At 47.9% G+C, this 27,952-nt stretch overlaps 12 protein-coding genes across 12 annotated transcripts; 8 read left to right on the plus strand and 4 right to left on the minus strand.

Annotated features, from left to right (window-relative positions):
* Window positions 1-836: 836 nt before the first annotated feature.
* Window positions 837-2,423, plus strand: F4822DRAFT_426426 (heterokaryon incompatibility protein-domain-containing protein; the record flags this gene model as incomplete). Its single annotated transcript, XM_051460552.1, has 1 exon — window positions 837-2,423. The coding sequence occupies one exon, from the start codon at window positions 837-839 to the stop codon at window positions 2,421-2,423; it is 1,587 nt and encodes a 528-aa protein (XP_051316352.1).
* A 200-nt stretch (window positions 2,424-2,623) lies between these two features.
* F4822DRAFT_155041 (uncharacterized protein) lies at window positions 2,624-4,358 on the minus strand. The gene is made up of 4 exons (XM_051453071.1): window positions 3,629-4,358; window positions 3,437-3,565; window positions 3,261-3,376; window positions 2,624-3,193 (listed from the first exon to the last, which is right to left on the minus strand). Exons 1-4 carry the CDS (start codon window positions 4,229-4,231, stop codon window positions 2,824-2,826), a joined length of 1,218 nt encoding a protein of 405 aa, XP_051316353.1. The 5' UTR covers window positions 4,232-4,358; the 3' UTR covers window positions 2,624-2,823.
* Window positions 4,359-5,487: 1,129 nt separating this feature from the next.
* F4822DRAFT_426428 (uncharacterized protein) lies at window positions 5,488-6,425 on the plus strand (the record flags this gene model as incomplete). Its single annotated transcript, XM_051460553.1, has 2 exons — window positions 5,488-6,196; window positions 6,247-6,425. The coding sequence occupies 2 exons, from the start codon at window positions 5,488-5,490 to the stop codon at window positions 6,423-6,425; spliced, it is 888 nt and encodes a 295-aa protein (XP_051316354.1).
* A 342-nt stretch (window positions 6,426-6,767) lies between these two features.
* On the plus strand, window positions 6,768-8,199 carry F4822DRAFT_393638 (uncharacterized protein). Its single transcript, XM_051457308.1, has 2 exons — window positions 6,768-7,954; window positions 8,005-8,199. Exon 1 carries the CDS (start codon window positions 7,230-7,232, stop codon window positions 7,923-7,925), a length of 696 nt encoding a protein of 231 aa, XP_051316355.1. The 5' UTR covers window positions 6,768-7,229; the 3' UTR covers window positions 7,926-7,954; window positions 8,005-8,199.
* A 180-nt stretch (window positions 8,200-8,379) lies between these two features.
* F4822DRAFT_426430 (putative isomerase YbhE) lies at window positions 8,380-9,618 on the minus strand (the record flags this gene model as incomplete). The annotated part of the gene is made up of 2 exons (XM_051460554.1): window positions 8,380-9,181; window positions 9,233-9,618. The coding sequence occupies 2 exons, from the start codon at window positions 9,616-9,618 to the stop codon at window positions 8,380-8,382; spliced, it is 1,188 nt and encodes a 395-aa protein (XP_051316356.1).
* A 1,700-nt stretch (window positions 9,619-11,318) lies between these two features.
* F4822DRAFT_426431 (putative glucooligosaccharide oxidase) lies at window positions 11,319-12,903 on the plus strand (the record flags this gene model as incomplete). Its single annotated transcript, XM_051460555.1, has 3 exons — window positions 11,319-11,788; window positions 11,836-12,370; window positions 12,424-12,903. The coding sequence occupies 3 exons, from the start codon at window positions 11,319-11,321 to the stop codon at window positions 12,901-12,903; spliced, it is 1,485 nt and encodes a 494-aa protein (XP_051316357.1).
* A 427-nt stretch (window positions 12,904-13,330) lies between these two features.
* F4822DRAFT_155304 (phospholipase D/nuclease) lies at window positions 13,331-15,790 on the plus strand. The gene is made up of 4 exons (XM_051453075.1): window positions 13,331-13,415; window positions 13,472-14,987; window positions 15,091-15,636; window positions 15,723-15,790. The coding sequence occupies exons 2-3, from the start codon at window positions 13,578-13,580 to the stop codon at window positions 15,439-15,441; spliced, it is 1,761 nt and encodes a 586-aa protein (XP_051316358.1). The 5' UTR covers window positions 13,331-13,415; window positions 13,472-13,577; the 3' UTR covers window positions 15,442-15,636; window positions 15,723-15,790.
* Window positions 15,791-16,511: 721 nt separating this feature from the next.
* On the plus strand, window positions 16,512-18,436 carry F4822DRAFT_426433 (amino acid permease/ SLC12A domain-containing protein; the record flags this gene model as incomplete). The annotated part of the gene is made up of 4 exons (XM_051460556.1): window positions 16,512-17,308; window positions 17,446-18,144; window positions 18,198-18,347; window positions 18,397-18,436. 4 exons carry the CDS (start codon window positions 16,512-16,514, stop codon window positions 18,434-18,436), a joined length of 1,686 nt encoding a protein of 561 aa, XP_051316359.1.
* An 868-nt stretch (window positions 18,437-19,304) lies between these two features.
* F4822DRAFT_155138 (NAD(P)-binding protein) lies at window positions 19,305-20,549 on the plus strand. Its single transcript, XM_051453072.1, has 3 exons — window positions 19,305-19,383; window positions 19,449-19,930; window positions 19,989-20,549. Exons 2-3 carry the CDS (start codon window positions 19,541-19,543, stop codon window positions 20,355-20,357), a joined length of 759 nt encoding a protein of 252 aa, XP_051316360.1. The 5' UTR covers window positions 19,305-19,383; window positions 19,449-19,540; the 3' UTR covers window positions 20,358-20,549.
* Window positions 20,550-20,798: 249 nt separating this feature from the next.
* F4822DRAFT_426435 (MFS general substrate transporter) lies at window positions 20,799-22,201 on the minus strand (the record flags this gene model as incomplete). Its single annotated transcript, XM_051460557.1, has 2 exons — window positions 20,799-21,255; window positions 21,327-22,201. 2 exons carry the CDS (start codon window positions 22,199-22,201, stop codon window positions 20,799-20,801), a joined length of 1,332 nt encoding a protein of 443 aa, XP_051316361.1.
* Window positions 22,202-23,364: 1,163 nt separating this feature from the next.
* F4822DRAFT_155142 (fungal-specific transcription factor domain-containing protein) lies at window positions 23,365-25,766 on the plus strand. Its single transcript, XM_051453073.1, has 5 exons — window positions 23,365-23,729; window positions 23,784-24,234; window positions 24,315-24,843; window positions 24,903-25,430; window positions 25,508-25,766. The coding sequence occupies exons 1-5, from the start codon at window positions 23,486-23,488 to the stop codon at window positions 25,661-25,663; spliced, it is 1,908 nt and encodes a 635-aa protein (XP_051316362.1). The 5' UTR covers window positions 23,365-23,485; the 3' UTR covers window positions 25,664-25,766.
* Window positions 25,767-26,689: 923 nt separating this feature from the next.
* On the minus strand, window positions 26,690-27,388 carry F4822DRAFT_426437 (carbohydrate-binding module family 13 protein; the record flags this gene model as incomplete). The annotated part of the gene is made up of 4 exons (XM_051460558.1): window positions 26,690-26,768; window positions 26,834-26,893; window positions 26,941-27,096; window positions 27,150-27,388. The coding sequence occupies 4 exons, from the start codon at window positions 27,386-27,388 to the stop codon at window positions 26,690-26,692; spliced, it is 534 nt and encodes a 177-aa protein (XP_051316363.1).
* Between the last annotated feature and the right edge of the window lie 564 nt (window positions 27,389-27,952).

The raw sequence follows: 27,952 nt of genomic DNA on the forward strand, positions 1-27,952 counted from the left end.
CCGCCAAAAAATTGAATAATAATATCAATTCTTCCTTTTCACAACTTCTATTTACGCCCGTTCAACAACAGTTTGACGCAATTGATGTAGTTCTGTGGCGATTTCCACTAGACAGGAAGTATAATTGGATGGACAGAATTCATAAAAAGCCTGTGAAAATCGCCGTCATATACACTGTTCTATATCTATAGAGCGAGATTCATGACATCTCCTATCAACGCGAAAGCCTAGGCCTTAGGGAAGTGTAACAATGATTGATACCCAATACACCATGTGCCTACATATCAGGTACCAATGTGATACCTACCTTGGTACTAGGATACCTCAGTTTATAGTATCTCTGTAGCCGCATGAAGCCCATCCATAGTCTGCCACTTATTAGTGCGACGATTCCCAACCGCCAATTCCCCCAAAAAGCCAGGGTAATTATTTCACATACAAAAGCCACCAACGTAGGCACCCTACAGAGTGGGATTCCAAGAAAGTCTGATCACGCCGTCGCTAACATTCATTAGAAAACTATCATGGAATCTAGTGCCGCCGGCGGAATGCGTGTTCTCCCTTCGGCTCTCGAAAGAAAAGAGCACAAAGTATTTAATGAGCCGGTCCCCACAATCAACCTACCCCATAGGTGGGATGAAGAAGGAATATTAGTCGACAGTTCAAGGCCGAAGCCATGCGATATTTGCTCCTGGGACGGTGATCCCCAATCACTCTTCCAAGGTAGTAGATCAGTTAGCGGAAGCCACGCCGTTTCTCCACGACAGGACTGCGCCTAATGCTGACTACTACGTAGTATTTTACATGGAATGGGAATCTTGGGGGATTTTGAGATTATGGACCTTTCCCAAGGTGATCTATCTTTGGATCAAGCGAGAATTCAATTCAGGACGTACGACCATAAACTCCACGCTGCGGCAATATCTAGCAACGTTGACTCCCACGGGACACCATTTGAAAGCTACGATATTCCTATACGCCGACGGACGTATGCCGATGCGCTGTTCGAGGAGTCTTCCCAATGGGCACGAAAGCGGATTTCCGAATGCCTAAAATCTCACGAGTCGTGTCAGCAGTACCATCGAAACCAACGAGACGCTACCTTTATACCTTCACGGTTAATCAATATCGATCCTACGAAACTGGAAGGGGATGTTGTCCTTGAAACTCGAGACACCGTTCGTAAGGGTCATGTTGAGGTACCTAAATATGTGGCACTTAGTTATTGCTGGGGACTGTACAAGCCTGAATGCTTGACTACTGCCGAAACGGTAGCAAGAAATATGCAAAGGATCCCGTGGTCAATGCTTCCCGCGACTTTTAGGGATGCCATCAATTTTACGCGCTGTCTCGGGATAAACTACATATGGATTGATAGCGTCTGCATTATCCAGGGGGATAAAGAGGACTGGGTCCGTGAAGCGGGGTCGATGTTTGACGTATACAGAAATTCTTATGTAACACTGGCGGCTCTGTACGGCGACTCAAGCGATCGAGGCCTTCGCTCAATGTCAATGCAAGACCAGCTTGTGAAAATAGCGGATTTAGGTTGGGAAAAAGATCGATATCCCGTTTATATACGACCGGAGCCTCATTATCTATCAGGGTATTTGTCGGATATTCACGAGGATGCAAAGAACACGCTCAGGGCCTGGGGGCCTCTGTTCTATCGGGCGTGGACTTACCAGGAGCGCATGATTGCCCCAAGAGTTATTCTTTTCGACAAATCTGAGATTATCTTCCAGTGCTATAGCACCGCATCTTGCGAATGCGGCGCCATAACGGAAGAGTTGATGCGTTCAGACAGGGCGCAGAAGTTCACTTTTTTCGACTGCGCAATTGATACTGACCGAAAAAGTCGCTCTACTATCTCGCATTTTTGGAGAAGCAGTATCGCAGGAGAGTTCGGGGGGTTAGACATAACTAATCCTAGCGACAGGTTAATAGCTCTCGGGGCTATTGCTAAGCAATTCCAAAGAGCGTTCCCTGGTGAAGAGTATTTGGCTGGCCTGTGGTCAGGATCGTTCATCCAAGAAATGCTCTGGTTTTGTCCTGACTTAGATGCTGAGCTTTACGCCAACCGAAAGCAAACCTTGAATAGACCGTACTCCTTGCCAACTTGGTCGTGGGCATCCCTAAAAGGCAGCATGCATACCCATGTCGACCCACCGGACGACAAAATTCTCGCAACGGTCGTCAAAGCAGAATGTCAGTATGGAAATGACAATCGGTTCGGTATCCTGAAGAGCAGCTTCTTGATTTTATGTAGTAGATTATTACCCACTGAGATTAAATGGGCGGGTTTCGGTTTCACTCTCTGTCTTGAGCTCAATGCACTCACGTTCCTTTGGATGGATCATGATGGTACTGGGTACCAGAATGACCCCGAACGACAAGAAGTCTATCTACTTGAGATGGTGTAAAATGAAGTCGAAAGTTATTACTTGGTGCTGCGTCGCGGTGAAGATTGCGACGGTCGTATGTATTACAACCGGGCAGGCATTTTAACCTTCAACGCGGTTGGGAACCAAAAGGTGAAACATGAATGGGAGGATATTTGGAAAAAGAAGAGCGTCGTGTCTAACTGCGAGATCCGCTAGGGTGACCGTGGGTATTCTACTTCGTTTCTCGTCCGAAGTGGTATTTTTTTCTTTTTTTTTTTTGAGAAAGAGTTGAGTTGGTCAAGGAAGACTTGAAGTTCCTTTGGACGGTTTTCACGGGGCTATTCATTTAGTTTACTGTTTCTAAAAGCCATCGTGTCAGCTAAGTACCTAGGTAGGCCCCGCCCCATGGCATTCATTATTCGGCCGACATGGTTAAACCCTACACTATGAGGGAAGCAGCCAGCATTACCAATCCCCCGAACCCATCTATCCCTGAGCACCACTCCTCCCAACTCGCAGTACTCCTCGATGGAGTTTTAGCGTCTATGGACTGACGGGATAACCACGCATCGCCGCATGAGAGCTGACTCTCGTCTAGTTTGACTATCTCACCGTCAGCGGCCAATCCGAAGGAAACTTGGATCCCAGAATCCCTCTGGCTTTCTAACTTCCATGCAAATTCGTCGCCCGCTTCCCATAGTTGCTTCCTTGCTGGTAATGGTGCCAGGGCAAAGTCTGATGGGAGATCGCACATGGCCGCTGGCTCAAAGTAAATAAGCATGTTGACTACTCGGTATACCACGGCTAGTCTTCACTATTGTTAGCTTCCACTTCTAGCAGTTCGACCCGATGGGAAAGAATGGGTAGGTGTCTGACCTTCGTCTTGATTCCCTGAAGACCCACTCTTTCCAGCTTGTCTCTAGCCCGTTATTACAGAGCGCGCACTGCGTGTGGCATATGATATCGCTGCGACTTATTTGTTGGGCTATTATCTATATCGTTTCGTTAGACATAAGGTTCTTAAAAAGGAGGGGAGGGTAAACAGGTCTTACAACTACAGCTTTTACCAACAAAAAGTCGAAGTTATTGTGGTCGGTTTCGCCCTCATCCAACCGTAGGAGGACATAGATGGTGAGTGCTTGCATGGCTGCAAGTAGTTCCCATCTATTGAAGTTTTGATGCTTTTGGAAAATTACGAGTTAGCTTTCAGCCGCCGCCCCGTGGTCATGGGTGTTCAAGCATACCTCATCAGAAAATCGTTCGCATTCGCGTCGCACATTTTGCCAGAACAGTTTTCGGCTCCCCTGTATTCCGTTACCAATCATATGCACCAGACTAATACAATTCGTCAAGGGCTCCATGTGAGCATTTTCGACATCTGCGGATACTAAACTGGGGTGAATAAGGGGCGGAAGAGTGTTATAGCGCATCATCATCAGCGGATAGGACTTTAGTGTGTGGAAAATCAGTTTTGGTATCCTCTGCGTCCCGGTTTGAACTCTTGGTCGTTGGATCAGCGATCGGACGCTCCAATTTGGTGTTGCTGGTATCGAATAACTTGCGGAGGAGAGACCGTGTTGCAACCCAATCGCCTGTTCTATCGAAGGTGTCGAGCAACAACCGGAAGACGACGACGACGACGCCTGGGGCAGATAAGAATCATTCGTCTGTGTATGTAAGAAGTCGATGAAACCAATAGTGGGATCCCACTCGGGATACTCTTCTCCAAGACCCACCAATTCGGAATCTGGCGAGGTGAGTGCGATGTCGAGGTTGTTTCCGCTACCATGGCTTAAGTCTTTAGGGTTGTCCATAATGGAGGGCGGGACCGTCGACGGAGGTGCCATTTCGTCTTGCCCAGCGGGGCCATCATGTCCTTTCCGAATCTCTAGCCTTTTGGCTTTAGATGTTTTTACAGGGTATTGGCATTCGATGGATTTGCTTATGCATCTCGAACATTGAGGGTGCTTCTTGTCGCAAGCCGCTTTCCCTTTTGCGCAAGAAGTACAAGACCGGGGTCGGTTAGTGCTACCGGTTTTTCGAGACCGACAATAATAACCATGTCTCTTCAACGTAGACTCTAAAAAATAGCGTTAGGATTAATGTCAATTATAGCAGAAGTTGAGAAGCAAACGCACTCTTGTCAAACGGTTTATTACACTCTTCGCACCTTAGAACGAGTTGCACATCGAAATCGAATCCATCCATTCCAAATAGAGCCTGTAGCCAATCATACAATCTGTGCACGGGTTGCGTTTTCGGAACTTGGAAATAAACTTGAGGTGACAATTTGGAAATCCCGTCGCCGGAAATCAGCTGATGACCTGATGGATACATCGCATTTGTCAGCACTAAACCAGATCCTTCAAATTGGTATTGTCCGCCGGGCGGGTCATTTTGTACCGGGGGTGGAGTATCGTCAAAGAACTGTTAGAAGCGAAATTATGGGGCTAAACAGGTACCTAAGTACTTTAGTACGCCTCTTCTACTATTGTGACCGTTTGATTTAACGTATATCTACGTGACTAATTGGTTTTTTGAAGTTTGTAGTTACATCAATCGAAGTCGTTTCGTAATCTGCGTTGATGTCCCCCCAAATGAGGCTTCTCCGGCCGGACACTCTAGGGGCACCAAAAACTACCGAGACCTTCGGCGATTGGAGATGGGAAGAACGATAAGTCCATCAGAGTGAAGTAACCTTCGCGAAGTTCTCCAAGGACTCAAAAGGGAGATCAGGTCATATCTCAGGCGACTCAGTATCTGAAGCGTTACAGTGACCCAAACAGCATGCGCTTTATTACGTCGCCTCGAAACTGACCGCTATTACTATTACTAAGGTAACTACTTCTCAACATATTGTATGTCCGTACAATTTGTCCCGAAGGTTATTTGTTCTACATTCCGCATGTCCCTAAGAGGTTTGCTTGGACTAGACACTCCCTCTTACTTCGGCGTTAAACATACCTAGGTACTAATCAACCAAGTAGGAGCTACCTGGACCTCATGTATAAATATCAGTATGAATCGCTTGAAAGGTATGCCTTCTCCATCCATCACACAATCAACATTCTCACAGACATCAAACGAATATCCAATAATAATTATGGCTGAGAAAACACCTTTCCCTTCCCCAACCAAGCGATGGCACACCACAGCCCAACCATCCGCATCCCACACTCGGCCTGAACTATCCGCCAAAGGCAAGTCTGTGGTAGTCACTGGAGGGGGCACTGGCATCGGTGGAGAGACAGCTCGTCACTTCGCTGCGGCGGGTGCGTCTCGAATCGCCCTTCTTGGTCGCCGAGAACAGCCCCTTCTCGACAACAAGGCGTACATCAAGGAAAAGTTCCCCGGTGTCGAAGTCTTTATCAAATCCACCGACGTCACCAAAGAGAGCGATGTAGAGGAGGCCTTCTCCCAGTTTGCCGAGAACGGAAAGATCCACGTTCTTGTCCACAGCGCGGCTGCAGTCGGACCCAGTAAGGACTTCGAGAACTCTGTCGGCGAGGAATACCTCGAGGGTATCAATACTAATGTTGCGGGATCTTTCTGGGTCGCGCGATCTTTCCTTCGTCACTCGGTGCCGGATGCGGTCGTCGTCGCTATTAACTCTTGGGGCTCATATTTGAGTGTCAACAATAACTTCGCTTCTTACTGTGTCGCTAAGCTGGCTACATACCGTCTCTGGGATACTGTCGCAATTTTGAAACCGAAGCTGTACATTTTCCATACCCAGCCGGGTGTGATTCTCACTGAGATGAACTTGAAAGCTGGCGGCGCTGAGAGCTTCAAGAATATTAAAGCCGACGATGGTAAGTGGCTCATTGGTTTTATTGACGTCGTGGAACTAACTTGGATTCAGTGTCTCTACCTGCCAGCTTCAACCTTTGGCTTTCTAGTCCCGAAGCTCGGTTCCTAAAGAATAAATTTCTATGGTGCAACTGGGACGTGGAAGAACTCAAGGCCCAAGCCAAGGAAATTGAAAGCACTCAGAAATTTAGCATTGGACTTGTGGGATGGCCGTTTGAAAACGCCAATTAGGAGACCGAAATCGCTGGCTATAACCGCGCATCAGAGTAGATTGATAAACAAATAGAGGCGTGGAGTCGTCACATATTTTTCATTCTCTACCACTACCCGTGACATTCTTTGATCCCATCTTTATGCTTGCGATTGATTAGATAATATGCCAATGCGATTTTACGTTCCCTGGCAAAGAGTATTCGAACAAACAGATTAAGGCACAGGTGACTGTAAAATAAAACTAAGAAATAGAGTCCCATTCAGACGAGATAAGGCAGCATGTTGAACCTATGGGGCTTCTTAGCCAGTGTTCCTAGTGGCATTACTATTCCGTGACTACCTACAGATGGGAAAAGGGGGTTATTCATGGTATCACGTGATTCGAAAAAGGGGCTTAGCGGCCAGAAGTGCTAGGTTAGCCGGGAGAATGATAGCAATGGCGACCTCTATAGGAAAGGCTCGTTTTGTTTGGATAGCGATCACAGGAGTGACCGACTTTAGTTGCAGCCATTTCTGACTTTTGCAATCCCCGATGAGATACAGAGTAGGGTCTTGTGTAGCGCACTAATAGAACTCAGGCAATGTTCATCTTTCAGTGAATCAGTCGACGTGAGTAGCCTAGCAAACCGAGAGATGCTTCTCTCCCGGTAGGATGGATCTATAAGAGCATACTTGGACTTCCCGCTCAATGAAGAAATTTACCTTCAACATCCCATCCTCGACCCGTACATACTACCTCAACTTGGAACGTCTCGCATTGTTCCTTGGAAAACGACAAGACGTCCGCTAAATCTCCCACTATCCACCCTTCACCAACTCAACATGGAACCCATGCCGTTCGACCCAACCACCCACCCCATGCCCATCGGCAATGATGGAGCCCTAACCCTGCGCCCACGCGTCGGCTACAGGGACAACCAAGAATCGCCCCGAAACCAAGTCCAATCGATCCCCAGCGAGGAGAACTGCTGCGTCTGGATCATGGGTCTTCCCGCGAACTGCACCTACACCGAGTTCCTCGGGAAACTCCACGGCACGGGCAAGATCTGGGCAACCTACATCAACCCACCGACCGACTTCCACAGCACCGCAGCAGCCAAAGTCGAATTCTGGAACCGCCGCGGTATGCGCCGGCTCTTCCAAAAAGTACACGCGCGCCAATTTACATTCGGCGAGTACCGACCGCACGTAATCATGAACCGCGTGCGTAAGTCTGGCCACGTGCGCTCAGCCGGGTCTCGAGCAATTACGATCCGAGGACCGTCCTCGCTTGTAAATTTCGAGTCTTTAACCGCGTTTTTTGGCGCGCGATTGCGATATGAACTTGAGTTCGCGAATACAGTCCACGACGACGGCGAGCAGGCTACTATGCTCTGGGCTTTTGGTTCGTACCGCTGCCAGGCGAAGTGGGCGTACCAGAACCTCGATTCCTTGAAGCAGGATAATCCGATCTTGGAGGAAAATGAACTTTGGGGCCAGGTTACGGTTAGCTGGGCGGTTGACCCATGCTCGACCTAGAACGAGTGCTTGGGCAACTACAATAACCACTAGCATGTGGTTAGTAGAGGAGTTGTGAAGTGGACTGGATAAACCATACCTTGAATAGGAGAACATTATCATATTTGATATTCGTATAATGTATAACGCAAATAAATTGTTAATTTCCTGTTGCGATCATCCTGTAAGAACCTTAGTAGCTTCGGTTGAGGGTGCCGAAAAAAAATACTAAGAATTTAGAATATGGAACAAATCGTGACAATTGTCGTCCCTCATTAAATTGGAAGTCATAAAGCCGGAGGGGTAGATGTATAACGTAATCAATTCGAATATATACAATTTTCTCGTAGTACCTATTTACGCGCGATACCATATAGGTATCTCATCCATCTCACCCACCTAGTAGTCGTGTAGTCCGGGAGACACCATTTTATCTAACAGACCTGAACCACTTTGCTTTTTTTTTTTCATCATTTTATTCAACCCACACAACAGTGCTTAGACCATCCTCCTGCTGTGGCGTTCCGGGTGTTGCGACAGCGAGGTTCGCCACAAGATCGCCTAATTTTCCGGTCTTGGGGTCACGCGCGATGATAGCCACGTTGCTGCTCGTTTGTCCACCGACAGCAACCAAATCACCAGCCTTGTTAATAGAGAAACTGCGGGGGAACCAGGCATGCGCGGGAGTGGCCTCGACGAATGTGATGTCGCCCGTGGTAGGGTCAATGCTGTACGTGGCTAGGGAATCGTTCTGGGGACCAAAGGTCTCGTCGGCTCGGTTGGCCGCGTATAGGAAAGTACCCGCAACATGCACCTCGGCGGCTTTGGAACCATTGGGAGCGGCATGGCCTTCGGCATATGTTGGGAGCGTCTGCTTTCTCTCAAGTGTCAAGCACCCATCGTCTGGGTAGGTAACAGTCCAGGACGAGACCGAGTTTCCTAACTCGTTGACTGTGTAGAGCCTCTGTCCAAGTGTGGATCCAGTGTGAGGGGCCCACCAGGCACCGTGGCGGGGTCCGTCACCTGCACCAGCTACACCAGGAGCGCACGCCGTAAGGGCGCCGGTTGTAGCATCAATGCTGAAGATGCGGATTAAGTCCGCACCTAAGTCCGGAACTATCAGGTATCGTCCAGTGGGATCAAGCTGAGTAGCGTGTGGATGAGGTGCGTTCTGTCGTGCGTTGGGACCGGGTTCAGACATGTTGAACTTCACTCTGTTCTGGACGATCGTGCCATTGCTAAGAGGAAGCTTGTATGTTGTTACGGTCGACGGGTCACTATCAAATGTTAGTTCATACTTCCAATACTTGACATAGATAGTGACGTACTATTCGACTGTCGCTATGAAACCGTAGCCATCCTGGTCCCCAGAACCATACGGCGTACCGTGGACACTAGCACCAGCAGTAACGGCCTGCCCAGTTTGTTTTAAACTTCCATCGTCTCCGATTGAGTAAGACGCAAGCAGACCGCTTCCGTTCCAATCCTCATCGACACAGTACACAGTGGTAGCGTTTGCATCCACGTGTAGCCATGCGGGAAGTGTTCCACACCCAGAGACAGATGATTTGCTGACTAATGTGGCATTGCTTCCACTTCCAGTGAAAGAAAGGGAGTAGATCTTTCCAGTGTAGTGAGCCGCGAGAAGGTTGGCGCCAAGCACCTCAGGTGCGAGGCTAAGAGATCCTAGAATCAACGTCTTAAGGGATGCCATTGTGAACTATACCTTACACCGCAGTGAGGCGACAGCGCTGAGAAATACCAAGACTAAACGAAGGTAAGGATGCGATCAAAAAGACAAGACTTCTTGAGAACGATGCGAACATGTTCACCTTTGAGGTAAGTGATTGGCATCGCGAGGATGATTGCGCTAAGACGCAACTGGTACTGAAAGGGGCGAAATTTTCCAGTTTACAGCCTCAAAGGCAATGTCGCAATCAGTAAACCGAAGGAAGTTCGTCGCGAACAGATTGCTCCTAGTGTAGGTAAAGTCGGGCAATAGCTTGGCTCCGCGAGCGCAAAGGGTAACATCTCGGAAGATCATCCCGATTGTGCAACGATCCGGACAGGAGGAATTGCGCTCGGCAGGGGCCTTTGAGGCTAATTGGTTTGGTACCTCATCTGTGTAGTCCACCCTAGCTTAATTAAGAATATCGAGAGGAAGATCTCGTTGGCTAGACGGCTCTCTGTATTCTGTTCGATGTGACGATACCCCAGACTACCCCCACACTCCCCGCGACGATCCCGGAGGCTCGGTCCTGCGTCCTGATGGACAGATAGCACATGGGAATTAAGTTGTCTCTAATTACAGCCTTTATTCTCAGTTGCGAGCTCGCAATACGCGTCTGGCGCTTAGAGATTGGAGCTTCTTGGCGGGAGATTATGCACCCCAACTTAAGACATAGTACCTGGGTAGGCTCGTGACCTAGTAATTTTTCCAGACGCCTTTTGATATGATGCACGTTGGAGCGCGGATGTTTCAATCGTAAGACAACCTCTAACAGCCGCTTGTGTATCTCCTATTTCGAGAACCGGCAATTCACACCGCTTAGTCCGCTCGCCTGCCACAGGGAGCAGGAACTTGCTAATATGGCGCATGATGTTCCGGAGGATCATATGTTTAGGCCAGCCTTTTAGGACGCCAATCTAGTAAATCATAGCTGTAATCCTCCTGACCCGACTTGCCGAGTTTTAATCACTTATCCGATATTTGGATGTGCGTGTTCGTATTGGGAGGATCTAATAAGGCAATACCTAAAGTTAGACCATCCGGATATCCCTAGGAGCAAGAGGCACATCCGAGAGGTGTTGAGACATATTAGCTAATAACGGTTTAGCGAATACCTGGCAACTCCGAGGTTCATGTGTCTGCCTGGATGCTAAGTCATGGTGGCTATGCTTGATTAGGTGCCATATGAACATTTTGAACCAGGCCTTCTTATAGGCTGTGTATTATACCGTAATACAGACAAGCCAAATTGCGAGAAGCCGAGGTGATCGGCTACATATCACTTGTTTCGATGGTACAAGCCTTACACGGGTCAAGATTTCCACGTATCCACCGCTTCGCCAACAAGATCTGGCGCTTGATCGGCCAATCCCCGGTGGCATTCGCGCTTGGAAACCTCCCAACTCCCGAGTTTGACGGCCAAGGATCGATATTAAGTGTCGGACCACCTAGCCCTATATCATCGCTTGTTGTGCATCCGCTATAAGTTAAGTATGAACAACAGTCTGCGATATAGATGCGTTGTCATTCGACTGGTCGTTCGAGCATTCAAAGTCCTCCTAGACGGAACTGGCCGGGTCGAGGGTATAATAATCTCTGAAACACTTCAGAGACCCGGGGCATCTTAGGAAAACTTGACGGTATTGCAACCTCAAACATTGCTTCCACCACGAGTTGTCATCAAGATGCATTCGACAGTGGCGTTCTGCCTTGGGCTTATGGCTAGCCTTGCCCAAGGTGCCGTGTTCAACAAGCATGCTGCCTTAGAGGACTGCCTGGCAGGTAGCTCGACGGTGGTGGATGAGGTTGGTTCTGATGACTATAACCGGGACATCACGCCCTTCAACAAGAGAGTCCAGTTTACGCCGGCTGCTATTGCTGTGCCGACTTCGGTAGAACAGATTCAGAGCGCTGTGGCTTGTGGCTCGAAGTTGAAATACAAGGTTACCGCCAAGTGTGGAGGGCATAGCTATGCCTCTCTGGGTCTTGGTGGAGAAGATGGTCATCTCATCATCGAACTAGACCGGATGAACTCCGTCAAACTCAACACTGAGACGAATATCGCGACAGTTGAATCGGGCGCGAGGTTAGGTCACCTAGCAGCGGAACTATCCGCTCAAGGAAATCGGGCCATTTCCCACGGGACTTGTCCTGGGTGAGTTAACTTGACGTCATAAATGAAAGCACGAGCTAACGAAATAGTGTTGGTATTTCGGGCCACGTCCTGCACGGCGGGTTCGGTATGAGCTCTCATTCACGCGGATTGGCCTTGGATTGGGTGATTGGATTAAACTTGCTGTTGGCCAACGGAACGCTCGTTCACGCTTCGGCGACGGAGAACAAGGATATCTACTGGGGTCTGCTTGGCGCCGGGTCGAACTTTGGAATTGTCACGAGCTTTGAACTCAAGACTTTTGAGGCTCCCGCGAATGTCACTTGGTTTGTGGTGAACTTGCCGTTGAAGAAAAACAATTCGGTGGCAGCTTTGGAAGCGTTAGAAGACTATGCCCTGAACACGATGCCAGCCGAATTGAACATGCGCCTGTACGGCACTCGCCAATTCACCCAATTAGAGGGCGCATACCAAGGAAACAAGAGTGATCTTGAATCCGCGCTCGCTCCTCTACTTAACAAAACCGGAGGTACACTGGCGGCATCCGGGACGACCACTTGGATCAAGAGTCTTGAGCACTTCGCTACCATGAAGTTAAACCAAACATACCCTTATACTCAAGTGGTAAGTGACCAGTCTTAACGCGAAAGTATCCATATAACTAACGTCCATTTTAGCAAGAGGATTTCTATGGTAAGAGCTTGGAGCTGAAGGGCTTGAATGGATCTGCGGCTAAGAACTTCGTCGACTATTGGTTTGATGTTGCCAAGAAGGAAACGGCGCATTGGTATATCCAACTAGATCTCCACGGAGGAAAGAATTCGGCTGTATGGAAAGCTGATCCGGAATTGACATCGTATGCCCACCGGGACAAGTTGTACATCCTTCAATTTTACATCACGACCAGCACCACTGCGGAAGACGGATTTAAATTTGTCGACGGTTGGGCATCGACGACAACTGCTCCTCTAACAGCGTCTGACTGGGGAATGTACTTCAATTATCCGGATACGAATTTGAACCGAACGAGAGCGCAACAGATGTACTGGGGTAAGAATCTTGCCAAGCTTCAGCAACTCAAGGCGGAACTCGACCCGAATGAGCTATTCTACTACCCGGTATCGATAAGCCCGGCGAAGCAACCTGAGCTCGTTTAAGAAGGGAATGATTGATAAATAAGTGGACATTTGGGGTGTATATAAGTGAAAGATACCATATTGAAGAGATCTAAAATAAACGAATAAATTTCCGATTCACTCATGAAAACAATTGTTCATAGATCCACTGTCGCGAATAGAATTAGGAGAGTGCCGGTGGAAGCGCAAGCTTGAGACGAAATTTCACGATCAAGAGGAGAACAAGAAAAGAAGATGAAGACTGAAAGAGAAATGGATATTTCAACTTTGGGGGATTTTCTATGTATTATGTAACAATCTACCCCTCATCGATAGATGACATAATGAGACTTCATTACATAATCATAACGCGGGGCAGTCACATGACGGGAAGCTTAAGCATGGCTCAACATTCTCAATCGGGGAAGTCAATTTCCAAGTTTTTCTCCTTTTTTTAATCGCGGAATATTCCTGGATTTAGTAACACTACCTATACCATACCTTGGTATGATGCAGCATACAAGTCCTACTTATAGTCCTAGATGAGGCTTATAGTATTTGTTCTTCTCACAGCCTCGTTTTAGAAATCTCTGACTATTTTATGACCCAGTGATTCCTTATTCTTCGTGGATAGAAAAGCTCGTTCACCGTCCCCATTCCCTCATAACGGATCCTCCATTGGTTTATTCCATCTAATTTCCAATGAAGCGCATATAATGGATTCCACCAGTACCGATGAATACAGACCTTGTTATATTACATACGACTCATTTCCTGAATTTAAGCAATCTTGGAAACGTTCACTCGCCGACAGTGCCCCGACTTTGCGGGACGAATTTCCAGACTATCATCTATCCGATCCGGAATCTCTTGTACACACACGTACACAAGCATGTACATTTGATATCGGGACAGGATCATCTATATACACGCAATCGATAATTCCTGCAATAGTCAGAGCGAAGCATGAAGTCATCCTTGTAACTTGTTTCTGGGCTAAGTCGCCTACCCTAACCGCGCTGAAAGAGACCCTCGAGAGACTTGCAGAATGGCGCCGCCAACGAATCCAGGAGATCCGTGCTTCTAACCCCAACGCAAATATTTCATCATTGAGAATACGTATATGCTTTTCATCAAGGTCTTTCTTCCAAAAACTATTTCATACATCATCGAGAGATGGATATGTATACCCCCAATCGACATGGTCAAGACAACTTGGCTTGCCCAATCCTGAAATTCTGGAAGCTGGCCTTATTGACCTCCGCATTAAGAGCTTATTCTTCTTGCCATTCAGCGTGATGCATCCGAAATTTCTCATTGTTGATCGGGAAAGAGCCTGGCTTCCTAGCTGCAATGTCAGTTGGGAAACATGGCTAGAGTTCTGTGTTGAGATTACTGGAGACGCCGTAGATGGTTTAGTGGAGTTCTACAGACACGTATGGGATAAGAAGCTCGAAAATATTCCTCAACCTGGTTCGGATGATGCATCCCGCAAGCTCCCAAGTCCACGCTTGGGTGATCTTCAGTTGACGTCTACTTTGAGCACCGTTGGTATTTTTGAAGGCCTTTTGCCGGATGTTTCAATCCCGACAGTGCTTCTGCCGTCTTCCCATCATCGCAATCCCAAATTTGACATTATTCCGTGGCATAATTCACCATCCCCGCCATCGACGCCTCTTAATGTTGCCATTCTGCTACTCTTAGACATCGCAAAGCATTTCATTTATATCCAGACCCCCAACCTAACATCTACGGCGGTAATTGATAAACTTCTTGAAGCCCTAGAGCGAGGCGTCAACGTCGCGATAGTCACAAGCAAGAGATTGATGATTCTAGAGCAATTAGTCACCGCAGGAACAACGACTTCAATCTGCGTCCGCTCGTTAATTCAGAGGTATGACAGACTTAGGACTCAGTACCAACAATCGAAGGGGACGGGCAATCAAGCAACCCCAGATCAGTCGATTGACATCGAGGCACAACGGCCTCCATTAGGACGTTTGAGAATCAGTTATTTCCGTCCGGATCCAGACCACGAAGATAAGAAAGCAAGCGAAGAGCCAGTACAATCACATATGAAATTCACACTTGTAGACGGTCAATATGTTGTTCTTGGGTCTGGAAACGTAAGCAATTCCCCAATCCTAGAAAACTTGGCGAGCGAATAATGCAGAAATGCGTCGTGCAACATTACGGGTGATAGAATCATACTGACTGACAGAACTGTAGATGGATCGCGCCAGCTGGTTCACAAGCCAAGAATTAGGAATTATGTTTCATTCGGGGAAAGTCGCAGGCGCATTGGCCTCCGCTGTTGGTATAGCCCTCAGTCACAGAAAAGAGCATGTTTTTTCATCAACCGCAGAAGACGACGAAGAATCGGAGCGACAGCCGAGCTCACAAGAGTCCACAACCAACCAGGATTATCAACATAGTAAGAAAACGGCAAGTTACGTTCAAGGGGAACGATCCGGGATGTCGCGGTCCAGATCAGACTTCTCCGCATTTGTAACTTCTAGGATGACCTTTGAACGATTCATGAGTGGGAAACCTGCCAATCCACAAGACGGTCGAAGTTAGTTACCCATTAGCGCGGATGGGCGGAGTTCTTGGACGATGGCGTTGCCCACATCCCACGGGTTCCCACATGGAAAGCCACGCGTTTGGTTCGAGTCCATACCTCGGTTAAAAAAAAAGCCGCATCAATAACGAGTATTCAGCCTTGCGTTTAAGTTCCTAAGGCAGACTTAAGAAACTTTAGTATAGAATACGAACGTTAGTCTACCCTCGGGCGAGAAAAATACAAGGCGTGAGACTGGTATTTGTTCTAGCGGTTTGAACGCTCTGATTCACTATCTTAGGTGGCACACATGCAGAATGAGACCTTAACGAGACCCCTGTCCCGCTATCCCACCCGCTAGATACGGCTAGCTGCCTGCCAAGTATGAACCCGGTACGCGGTAACAACAGCATTACCCAGAACTCGGTCACGAGGCCTCGATAATAATCACTGTTATTTCAGTGATTCAAGGCTGTTTGGGAATAATATCAGCGCTATCAGTAAGCTGTATCAAGGCTGATGTGAGATTTCTTTCCTTTCTCGTCGGCTTCTTTCGTCATCGTCAGAATCGTTCCCCGTGGAGATCGAATAAATGTGCCGTTGACGCTTATCTGGTACCTGGGGCTAGTTTTCACCGGTCGAAATGATTTCTCACATGCAGTTCGATAGGCCTACCCTTGCCCGATCGCTGATCACCGGTAACCGTCCAGTCACATCCCCAGTTAGATCCCTGCGTTTCTGTAGTAGAGCCTAGAACCAAGGCACCGGAATGGGCTTGGCGGCATCTTATCTCTCTCCCACGCCCTTTAAACTGTTGCGCAGGCGGGATTCCTTCCTTACTCCCTCTATTTTCTAGCACTTTGCTGCTACACCGAATTGTCTTATCACGTAGCCCGCTTGGGATCATCCCGCTGTTGCAGGAACACAACTCCAACCATTAATCACCGCCTATGGCATTCGTGGCCGAGTTCTTTTCTCTTCTACTGAAAGGAATTTTCCGCAACCTGGACACTGTACTTATCATAGGTGGTTACTCGCTTTCCGTCCGCTGAATGGTCCTTTATTTACTCCGAGACAAAGAAACTCCGCCATGGCATCTTCGGGTGTCGATTATTCAACCACCTCACCGCCTAGCTTCGCGGCTAGGAACGACGCCCTAGACACAGAGAAAATCGCTCCGGGACGTCCTAGTAGCCACGTCGAATCGCTCACGACAATCAGCGACGGCGATGGCACACACCGCAAGCTCAAGCCGCGCCACATCCAATTAATTGGTATTGGTGGGACAATTGGGACCGTGCTTTACGTTCAGATCGGCAAGCCATTGTTAGATGGAGGCCCGGGAAGTCTCTTCATCGCCTTTTCGCTATGGTGCACCGTGGTTCTCGCTGTAACTATGTGCATGGCTGAGATGGTGACGTACCTACCGATCTCTTCCCCGTTTATCCGCTTCGCTGGCCGCTATGTAGACGAGGCTCTTGGTTTTGCTGCCGGTTGGAACTTTTTTATCTTCGAAGCCGCTCTAGTACCATTCGAAGTCACCGCGTGCAATATTATCATCCATTACTGGAGTGACATCGTACCAGCTGGCGCAATCATCGCAATTGTCCTTGTCCTGTATGCATTGGTCAATGTTCTGGCCGTAAAATGGTATGGCGAGACCGAATTCTGGGCTGCTCTTGGCAAGGTCCTGTTGATCATCGGGCTGATCATTTTCACATTTATCGTTATGCTGGGTGGGAACCCCCAGCATGATCGGTTCGGCTTCCGGTACTGGTATGAGCCTGGGGCGTTCGCCGAATATTACACCAGTGGTTCTCTTGGTCGATTCCAGGGCTTCATGCAATGCTTTATTTCAGCCTCCTTCACCATCGCCGGCCCCGATTAGTGAGTAATATCCTGTACAACCTATGCTTTTTCCATCGCCCCGGGAGGATCCATTTTTACAGCAGACATCCCCGCGAATCATGACCCGGAACCCTTGGACCCGCCAAAGTAATACTTGCTGACCCGCAATGCTCTAGTGTCTCCATGGCCGCCGGCGAAGCTGAGAATCCTCGAGTGGTCATGCCTAAAGCTTTCAACGCTGTATTCTATCGATTGACCGGCTTTTTCATGCTTGGATCTCTATGTGTAGGAATTTTGGTTCCATACAATGATGCGGAGTTGACAGAAGCTTTCCTCAATTCCAGGCCGGGCGCAGCAGCATCACCATACGTCGTCGCGATGCATCGGCTAGGAATTCCCATACTCCCGCACATAGTAAACGCCATGGTTTTGACTGCCTCTTTCTCTGCGGGGAATAGCTACGTGTATTGTGCTTCCCGATCGCTTTACGGACTAGCTCTTGAAGGAAAAGCACCTAAATTCCTAACAAAGTGCACGCAGAATGGTGTACCCATATATTGCGTAACAATTGTCTTGTTGATTGCATTATTGGCATTCCTTCAAGTGAGCGAAAATGCCGCTGTGGTGCTTAGCTGGTTTGTCAACCTAGTAACTGCATCTCAACTTATCAATTTCAGTGTCATGTGCGTTACGTACATCTGTTTCCATCGCGCATTGAAGGCACAGGGTATAAGTCGTGATACTCTTCCCTATAAGGGTTTCCTACAACCCTACGCAGCTTATTATGCTCTATTTGCTACGTTTGTTATGACATTCATAGGCGGTTATACGGTTTTCTTGCCAGGAAAATGGAATGTCCCGACGTTTCTCTTCTCGTAGGTGGGGTATTCTTAGCCATCATATAACTCACAACTAACGACCGCGCTAGGTATACCATGATCTTTGTCTGTCCGGTACTCTTCATTGGTTGGAAATTCTTCCATAAGACATCATTCCGAAAGCCTTATGAAGTGGATTTACTTAAGGACGTAGCCGCGGTTGAAGATTATACCAACAAGTTTGTTCCGCCGCCACCGAGGTAAATGCGACCTATTCCACTACCTATTATCCATTACTGACCGTCGTAGGAATAATCTATCTAAGTGGCTCAACTGGATATTCACGTAAGGACATCATGCCGTGTGAGGAGGACGTCCGGAAAAACCACGACGCCGACGGGGGTTCCCTTGCAACATCTCCTTCTCGCTATCTGTCAATGTTCTAGTTACCTACCTAGGTAGGTGGCCATAGGAGTACGGTACGACACTTCATATGGTCAACATGGGTTTTTCAAAAATCGAATGGTTCCTGGGCTTCAGTAGGTGTATTACTAGGTATGCATCGGTAGCATAATTCACCTTTTTTGATAGTCCCCTTATAGCATTATCTTATACGGGCTCCTGTATTCCTAGCACACGTATTGGAATTGACCTACTTTTGCCTGAAAATGATATCCCCTAACAATGGCGCACCCAGCTTCAACTAATTCTCTATTGCCCCTTTCTAATAGTGGGGGCGGGGTTACTAACGCAGTGAATTTCCGTCATAATGGCGCACAATCGCAACCAACAATTGTCACTATCAACGATAGCGTAAACATACGATAACGATGTTGAAGAATAATAGATTACTCACATGCCAAGTTTGTAAGTAGGATATTTGACGGATAGGTATCAAGGAGCGCCATAACATTATACGACTGACATGCTGAAATGGGGTAGTTTTCGGAGAGTGCAATCCTATCAAAGTAGTTTTCAAACGACCCTTACCTGGGCAAACATTCGGCTTTTATGATCCAACATGCCGCCATTTGCGCTGTAATTAGCTCCGATTATCTACAGTCGTAACCGGAGATAGTAATCAATTGAACGCCGGGAACCGAGCTAACGGATGTAAATCCGGGTTACGTAAACAAAGATATAACGACTTTTGTTGGTAACGGAGTTATCGCGTCTTGGAGCCTGAGCTCTACCTAAATCTCAACCGGATCTAGGTACTACATCGCCGGGCGGCACATGTATCTTCAATTATTAAAGTCAGTACTGACGCTGGACGTCGGTATTTTGTTATACAAAGTAAGATCACTTTCGTAACTAAATGAAGCAAGCTCTGTGCAAAGTCTCACGCCATCTTCGAATAGGCCATTCTACTTCATCACGCGCTAAAGTATCATCGCCATCTAAGAATCGCTCGTCTACCCCTATCAACAATAGCCAAGCTCGCGAATTCACCATGGCTTCTAACTCCTCTCCATCTCTCCAAGGCAAGGTTGCCATCATTACCGGTGGCTCCAAGGGTATTGGCAAGTCCTCGGCTATTGCTTTAGCGAAACTGGGCGCTACTGTGGTCATCAACTATTCCTCCGATGAGCAAGCAGCACAGGATACGCTCGCCGAGATCAAGAAATTGGGCGCGGGTGAAGCACGTCTCGTACGCGGAGATGTTGGCACCGTAGCTGGTGTACAGGCACTCGTCAAGGAAACGGTTGACGCTTATTCCAAAATCGATGTGCTCATTCCTAATGCTGCTGTTATGCCAATGAGGGACCTAGAGCATACTACCGAGGAAGACTTTGATCGCACATTTTCTCTCAACGTCAAGGGCCCCTACTTTCTAGCTCAAGTAAGTGTCTCTAGATTTTTTGGGGGGGGAGACGAGTTACTGACATATCGTCTGGTAGGCTGCTGCCCCGCACATGCCTCGCGGTTCGCACATCATCTTCATGTCTACCACTCTATGCACCGCTTCTACTGTTATGCCCTCTTATCTGTTGTATAACAGTACGAAGGGTGCTATTGAGCAGATGACACGTGTGATGAGCAAGGATCTAGGTCGCAAGGGCATTCTCGTTAACGCCGTCGCGCCCGGCCCCACGGGAACCGACCTCTTCTTCCGTGGTAAGAGTGAAGAGTTGCTGAAGACTATCGCTGGGTTTAACCCTCAGGGACGTATTGGTACGCCAGATGAGGTCGCGGAGGCTGTAGTCTTCTTGTCCCATTCGTCTTGGGTCTCGGGACAGGTGCTTCGCGCAAACGGTGGCATGGCTTAGGTTGTCATATAGCAAACTATTAAATTGGAAATAGATAGTCTAACGAAATTGAGGTTATGGTGTTTTTTTGCGCCAAAAAATTAAGAAACATACCATTGTTGCATGAAAAGCATTAACCATTTGTTAGGAGCGCGCGTAGAGCAGGCTTCAATCTTGTTGTGAGTCCTTATTTCTCTGTATGCCCCTTTTGGTGTGTAATAAGAATGGCAACCTAAATTAACCCCCATTATTACAATTGATGAAAAAGAGACCTGCACGAAAGTCAATTAATTGATATCTTAATTGATGGGCCGATTACATGTTGGGTGTTTTGTAGGCCCTGAGGGTGCTTGGGATTAGCTCTATTCGAGGTACTTACGGAACGATATTCAGGGAGCTAGGTACATGTTTCTTTTTTTCATGAGGGGTCCGCCCCCTGGAAATGGAGGAAAGAAAAGCATTTTAGGCCTTGCCGCCCTTCCAGATGTTCCAAGGATGACCTCTGTAGGCTGCCCTAGCGAACAGAAACCCCACTACACCCACTATCATGCCAAGTGCACAGAACACCTTAAGCCACACATAAGAGTCCCGTCTTTCCCCGTTTCCAGCATCAACCAACACACCACCCACAGGTTGAGCGATGAGAACTGATGGGGCGATAATAAGATATACGGCGCCCAAATACTGCCCATATTGGCTCATATCGGGACAGACCTGAGCTGCGAGGGTGGGCACCATAGATACGAAAGTACCTGAGCCGAATCCGTAGAGTGCTGCGAAAACAATGCGCCCCGTTTTCCATGGCGCTGCTATCCACACGCAAAGAACCAGTATCACCGAGAAAATGCTAAATGCGATTGTGGTGTTGAAGCGTCCGTAGCGATCTCCAAGCCATCCAGGCATGACCCGACCCACGGTACTGAATAACAACATTAATTGAGCTCAAGGTGTAGTGAAAGTAATTTAGGAAACTGGGATGGAATAACGTACCTTGTAGCACTTAGGATAACGAGTAAATTGTTGGCCGAATGCTCACCATCGCCTGCATCTTCAGCCTCTACCACAAGATAATTGTAGGGAATAAATACGCCTAAAAAGTAGAAAAAGCAGGCCACAGCAAGGGTATAAACGGGGCGAAACATTAGAAGTGACACGGGAATAAGGCGTGATATACGAAATGGCGACGGAGAATGACCTGATGGCTGCTGTCTGCGCGATGTGGTGGCAATAGCCACAATCATAAAAACGAAATACGTTAGGGCCACAGCACGCATCGTCCAGGGAAACCCAATGCGATCGAATAATACCGGGATGACAGCCGTACCGATGACGGCACCCAGAGCACTACCAGCACTCACGAGACCGAGTGCAAGACCCCTCCGAGCTCGAAACCAGGTGCCGACGGCAGTAGTACCGGCCATAAATATGGCGCCTGTACCCATAGCACTCACTATGCTCTGGGTAGCGAAGAATTGGCCATAAGTGTGGCAGCTAGCAGCGCCTAGCAAGCCGCCGACGTGTAAAACAGTGCCGATAACTAGAATTACAGTAGGGCCTAGGCGATCGAATAAGCCACCGAAGATAGGCACGCCTAGAAACAGCATGAATGTCTCAGTCGAAGGAATCCAGCCTACAGTACTAGCGCTGTAATTGCTTAGTTGGTGGGAGCTGTAATAAGCTTGAAAGACGCCGATACACGTAATCCAGCCAAACGACACAAAAAGGCAACAGAAGCCGCCGACCACGGCTAACCAACCACGAAGTGACTTGTCAAGAGGAGGAAGTTCATCGGTAATAGGATTAGTTGTGAGATTGGGATGAGGGCCACGGCCCGACACGCTGGTAACTTTCTCAGCATCATGCATCTTGCTGGGATTTAGAGGTGTTGACGATTCCATTTCGACTAGTTGATTGGCTGCCCATATCAACCTTTCGGTGTCAACCTTTTTTGACCTTCCATATTTTCGAATATCTCCATAGCGAGCATTTAGGGGATGCAAACTGAAGCTTGATCTGGAATTCGGCCTCGGATTTTGGAGATGTTGGTTTGAAGTGGGGCGTGTCAAAATATTAAATCCAGGATAGAAGACGATATGACCCCATATTAAGTATCAGGGCATGGTGTCGCGTTCGGTTTATATGATCATAACTCCGTCAGCCTGTTATGCTGCTATGCCCCAACAATGTACCTAATCTAAGTACCTAATCTTCACAGTTACAGCGGCAAAAGGCCCCTGAATAACCAACACAGAGAGGAATTACGCACTATTTACATAAGCGATAGCACCTAAAGCATCACCTACGCTGCTAGGGGGGGCGCACGTTCTTCGGCACCCGAATTCCAAATCTCTATCAACACAACCTTTTTTTTTGGCTCTCTTTCGTTTGCAAGCACCAATTTGAATAAGGACATGACGAAGAACCCAATTGAAGAACAAGTGCGGGACTAATAGATATTAGTAGAGCCCGGAATGCTCGGGTTCCTAGAAGTTCATTGATCGCTGTAAGGCCAAAGCTGATGTGAGAGCCTGAGTAGGTGTGAAAGAATTCTGAGGTTGTTTGTTATACGCATCTTATATCTTGTCTGCAGACATCATAGGGCTTTTCGCACTTTAGAAACTCCCCGATGATTGTGCAAATTCGAACCATAGCCGGCCCGAAGACCTCGAAATCCGAGTGAAGAAATCCATAAGGAAACGGACATACCAAGAGACAGGGCACTCGATTGCCTACTATCTATTGAATCATGGATGTCTCGTGCGACGCTATCTTACCATCTCCCCATAACGTTATCGAGTCGTGCTACGCGATCACATCCCACCTATTCAAATCAAGGTGTTTCACAACGACAAATTTCGCGCAATTGGTTCTGTTATAACACTTTCTTATCATCGTCGCCATGCTGAGATAACTTTTTCATAAATCCGGGAGGAAGAGTTCCGATATATCCAACTATGATTATCATACAATCTCTAAAGTAAGAGCTATGGAGCAACGTCTTGCGATTTCAGGGTGAGGTACTTAGGATAAGGATATTCTTAAACAGTTAAGAGCCTTCAACCCAGCCTCGGATCTATATATCTTCTGCTGGCACGATACACCAACCCACGTGCCATAATTAGTCTTGATTCATTTGAAAAGTCCCCTAGATGCAGGAGAAATCCGATTTTATGTCTCGCAGAGATACATCGGATGACACTACCCAGGAACAACGAGGTCGGCAGCTTCCTGGGGCTGCCTGCGACCAATGCCGACGCCGGAAGCTCCGGTGCGACCGTCAGAAACCGCAATGCGGTGCTTGTGAGACATCAGGCATTTCATGCCGTGTGCCGGACACCAAACTGACGCGGGGCCCCAAACGAGGACATCTCAAAACAATGCAAGAGAGAATTGGTGCGGGGAACCATTTTGATTTCCTGGAGGAATAAGTCTGCTGACGGGACACAGCTGCTTTGGAGGAGGCACTACAGGAGCAACGATCTAAGCCGTCAAATCCGCCACCAGTTGAAGACCCATCGATCAAAGATACGCCTGATGCTGCGTCAAACATAGGGGACATAGGGAATTTAGGAGGAGATGTAGGGGAAATGGGAGATACGAACTCAGCCCAGCTATCGTGGCCCCTAGATATGCTAAAAGAGGGTGACACCTCATCCACTACTCTTCCCCTACCATATCACGAAAAAGTCGAATACTCACCGTTGGACATCGATCTGAACTGGTTTGCATCTCCCCACAGCTCAATCGACGCTCACTCTAGCATCGTGAGCCCTATTATTCCCAATATGGCTTGTCCTAGCCCATTCATACCGTCCGGCTCTCAAACCCCGGCGAATTCCAGTGGGGCTTCAGACGATTCAATCCGCATCGCAATTCCCAGCCTCGTACAGTCCGACCTGTAAGTACGGATGTTGGCATATCACGATCGCTTTTTCCTGCCCCTCTTGGTAGCGAGACGAGGAACTAACCTTTTTATAGCGATCAGCTTTACATAGATCGAATACATCCATTTGTTCCCATTGTGCATCACGGCCGTTACGCTGCATGGAACGAAACCGATCTGGATTCGCTTACAGAAGCACAAACCGCTTTGCGATATGCGATGTGGACGTTAGCCGCAGCTTCCGCCTCCGCCTACCACACTACGCTCCGAGACCTACTCTACCATCGGACACGGCAATTTGTCGAAAGTCTCGATCAGCGGAGCGGTTCTAATGATATAGTGGATACAGAACTGGTTCAGGCCTGGCTCCTATTGTCGAGTCATGAACTCATGTGTGTCGGCTTCCGTCGATCCTGGATGAGTGCCGGGCGAGCTTTTCGTCTCATTCAACTAGATCCTACATGGACTACAGCAACAACACCTATCCCTCATAGCGATGGAAAGTACACCTACCAGGCACATTGGGTCGAGGCTGAGCAGCGGAGGAGAACATTCTGGTTTGCTTACTGCTTGGACAGGTTTATCAGTTTACGAAACGGATCGTCTCCGACATTTAGTGAGCGAGTGAGCAACACCCTATCCCCATGACACCATCACGACCCCTCAATGCTAACGTGTTGTAGGTGCCTGTGCGGCTACCCTGTCCTGACCCGGCGTTTCAATACGGACACCCCATAATGATGGACTTTCTCCCAGATATCAATGCCATAGCTTCTAGCGTCGCTTCTAAGCAAGGTATTATGTCGACCTTTGGCTACTGTATTGTCGTGGCTACAGTAGCCGGACACGTATTGTCTCACAGGCACCGGGCTGTTGTTAATGTTACGAACGATTTGGATGGCCAGGCCCTCCAAATGAATATTGACTTTTGGGACCGCCATGCTTGGCTTGACTCGCTTATCGCCTACAATATGGGCGTCTTCGCTATGCATCACCCACCAGCCGCCCAAGAACAAGACCCTATGTTACTGTTTCTAGCTATGGCATGGCACGCGGTTACGCTCTACTTATGGAGCACAGCGGAGAACATTCCTGCCCTAGCGAAAGATCAAAAGTATGCTGTCGGAGTTGAGTTTTCTCAACAGGTCGAGGGCACAACGCATGAGATGCTTCGTTTGATGGGAAAGCTATCGGGAATGAACAGCTGGAAGGTATGGACCGCGCACTTGCATCATAGTACTTCGGTTCGATCCCATTCCTAGATACTTACCGCAACGTGCTTTTCTAGATTCATCCGCTTACTACAATTCCGATTTCACTGTGTGCCGAGCTACTCACATCTCGGCCCGATCTCTTAGCAGCCTTCACCCAAAAGCTTAAAGAAATTTCGAAAACTACGCACCGACTCGGACTTCTCTCTGCTGCAGGCCCATGGATGTGTTGATGCAGTAAAGGCTTTTCCATTATGCATCCCCAGCCCGAGTTATACGGTGCGAGTTGTTTATTATTGCTACTGTATTTCACTACCGGTGAGTCTGGTTTGTGCATGCTGAACCTCGGTGAGCTTCCAACGCAGGTTTACAAACGGCCACGCAACCATTTCGGCATGTTATTACTTCCCGACTATGGCTTTCAAGGAGGAGTTTTGATATGGTGTCTCACCTCAGCACATGCTTATCTGGATGGTGCCCAGGTGGGTACATCGGCGATAACTATATCTATTATGCAACAGGCAATTTACGCATTAGACTTAGTAAAAATAGACGGTTTACAATCCCGGAAAAGAGATATATGTATTATGCCGACTCAATCCACCTTGTAAACACGTACCCTTCTTAGGCTATCTAGCTACTTATGCCTACCTAGGTAGGCAAGCTTTAAGCCCACGTATGTCAGCCTACATCAATAAAGCCACCAACGGATTATGATATATAATACGAAGCGGGCTGAATGTCCTGATTATTGGAAATATGTCATGGGAAGGACTGACTTGTTCCATATATCCACTGAATAGGTTCTGTATGTGACTTTGCCTTGTCACAGCCCACCTTTAGAGCGGTAGATCTACTCAATTAAACTGCACTTCGTGCACATAAGACATCTCGGGACGGCTCGTGACGCTCGGGTAGGTACCCCCACAAGACCTGTCACAAAAAATGACATTTTCATAGCCTATGGTGATGCTTCTGTAGGCACCTATTCGACGCCACAGCGCACTACGGACCAATGATTTCGCTTGCCGAAAAGGGGCTAGTATTTTGATACAAGAGCGAGTGTATATTGATCAATAGTGAAGCTATGAAAAGCGAACGTTGGATGTTTCTAACTACCTAGGTGCCTAATCCGTCAAACTCGATGTGCGTCGACGCAACCCAGTCCACCCCAAAACAAGTGTCTTAATCTCCCGGGTCAGCCTCTCTTCCTGGATAGCTCTAAGAGGGTTGAAAGGTCCTGATACATGATTACTACATCACTCGATGCGGAGAACGCGCCAAAGTTGATGTTCATTTTTAGCCTCAACGTTTCCCGAATAGCTAGAGATCTGAGTTCTATTACAGCCTAGTCAGTCACTTTACTGAGTGGCAAGGCCATGGGATTGCTTTGAAGAACTTACGAGTTGGCGGAGTTGCCGTTCAGAAGGTCCACGTATGTACCAGTACCGACATTTTGGATCCTAACTGTCTTAGCAAATGCATTTCTCGACGGAACGTGCATATATACATAATTACTCGGCCGGCAGGATCAGCGCTGACAAGACGCCAAAGTTGGTGGAGGTTGGTGTTGTTTGTCGCGGGCCCGCTGTAGCCGTTGATCTTCGTTCCGTCAGCCTTTCCTCCATTGAGGAGGTCCATATTGGCTACGGCAAGGTCAGCCCAACTTCCATGATTTTGTAAGGAAGACTTGCTCTCCGATTGCACGTTTCGAATTACTCATGTGGGCCAAACGGCGCTATTATCGATTCGATGAAGTGTCCAATGCTGGTTTTCACCAGCGTGGTACTGGTACCCAATGATGGGAGTGGCGTCGGCCGTATTGCCTTACAGAGCGAGTTAGATGATGCCAAACGGAAAGGAGTAGAAGGTTTACCTTCAGTAAGGTCGATGCAAGTGCCAGTTCCATAGTTGAAGAAGCAGACGACGGCTCCGTCGAGAGAATCAATGTAAGACATGATGAATGGATGGGCAAGTACCTAGGTAGGTAATACAGTAGCGGAGGAATAGCTGGAATTTGTTGGTGAAGAGGAATTAAGCTTCGACTGGCGGTCTCGCGTTATTATATACCTATGAGAAGTTTCTAGAGAGGGTAGGGCTAATAGGGGCAAGTGCATATTACGTATTGGCATTAGCAAATATAATTGACATAGAAGCAATATTCTCATGCCGCCATCCGAAAAGAGCTTTGAGATATTTTGGCGTCTGGCTGAAGTCCGAAGTCGTCAAGATCGACGCGGCGTGCCGCCATATTACCTCTCAGGTGCAATACATGATGCCAGCAAATGGGGACTCTGTAGTTACTCTACGATGTGTGCCACAATCTGACCATGAACGATGCAAACAGGTCGCAGTAGTATTTTAAGTATGGTGCCTAGATGGTTCACAAGGGTACTCCGCAACGTCTACCTAGGTACCTACATATTATAGACAATACTTCTTGGTAATTAGATGGATAATAGTTACTACCACGGATTGTGACTGGTGACGATGTGATGAAGTCTAAAGGATCTTGCTAAGCA

The sequence above is a fragment of the Hypoxylon trugodes genome, assembly GCF_022578975.1.
Source record: "Hypoxylon trugodes strain CBS 135444 unplaced genomic scaffold F4822scaffold_3, whole genome shotgun sequence".
Taxonomy (NCBI): domain Eukaryota; kingdom Fungi; phylum Ascomycota; class Sordariomycetes; order Xylariales; family Hypoxylaceae; genus Hypoxylon; species Hypoxylon trugodes.

Coding starts and splice junctions, on each gene's coding strand:
- F4822DRAFT_155304 (XM_051453075.1), top strand. CDS start 13,578: ATGGATTCCACCAGTACCGATGAATACAGACCTTGTTATATTACATAC. Junction 14,988..15,090: donor TTGTTCTTGGGTCTGGAAAC/GTAAGCAATTCC, acceptor ACAGAACTGTAG/ATGGATCGCGCCAGCTGGTT.
- F4822DRAFT_155142 (XM_051453073.1), top strand. CDS start 23,486: ATGCAGGAGAAATCCGATTTTATGTCTCGCAGAGATACATCGGATGAC. Junction 23,730..23,783: donor AACAATGCAAGAGAGAATTG/GTGCGGGGAACC, acceptor GACGGGACACAG/CTGCTTTGGAGGAGGCACTA. Junction 24,844..24,902: donor CTCCGACATTTAGTGAGCGA/GTGAGCAACACC, acceptor AACGTGTTGTAG/GTGCCTGTGCGGCTACCCTG.
- F4822DRAFT_155138 (XM_051453072.1), top strand. CDS start 19,541: ATGGCTTCTAACTCCTCTCCATCTCTCCAAGGCAAGGTTGCCATCATT. Junction 19,931..19,988: donor GCCCCTACTTTCTAGCTCAA/GTAAGTGTCTCT, acceptor ATCGTCTGGTAG/GCTGCTGCCCCGCACATGCC.
- F4822DRAFT_155041 (XM_051453071.1), bottom strand. CDS start 4,231: ATGGCACCTCCGTCGACGGTCCCGCCCTCCATTATGGACAACCCTAAA. Junction 3,566..3,628: donor GCGAACGATTTTCTGATGAG/GTATGCTTGAAC, acceptor ATTTTCCAAAAG/CATCAAAACTTCAATAGATG. Junction 3,194..3,260: donor TTCAGGGAATCAAGACGAAG/GTCAGACACCTA, acceptor ACAATAGTGAAG/ACTAGCCGTGGTATACCGAG.
- F4822DRAFT_393638 (XM_051457308.1), top strand. CDS start 7,230: ATGGAACCCATGCCGTTCGACCCAACCACCCACCCCATGCCCATCGGC.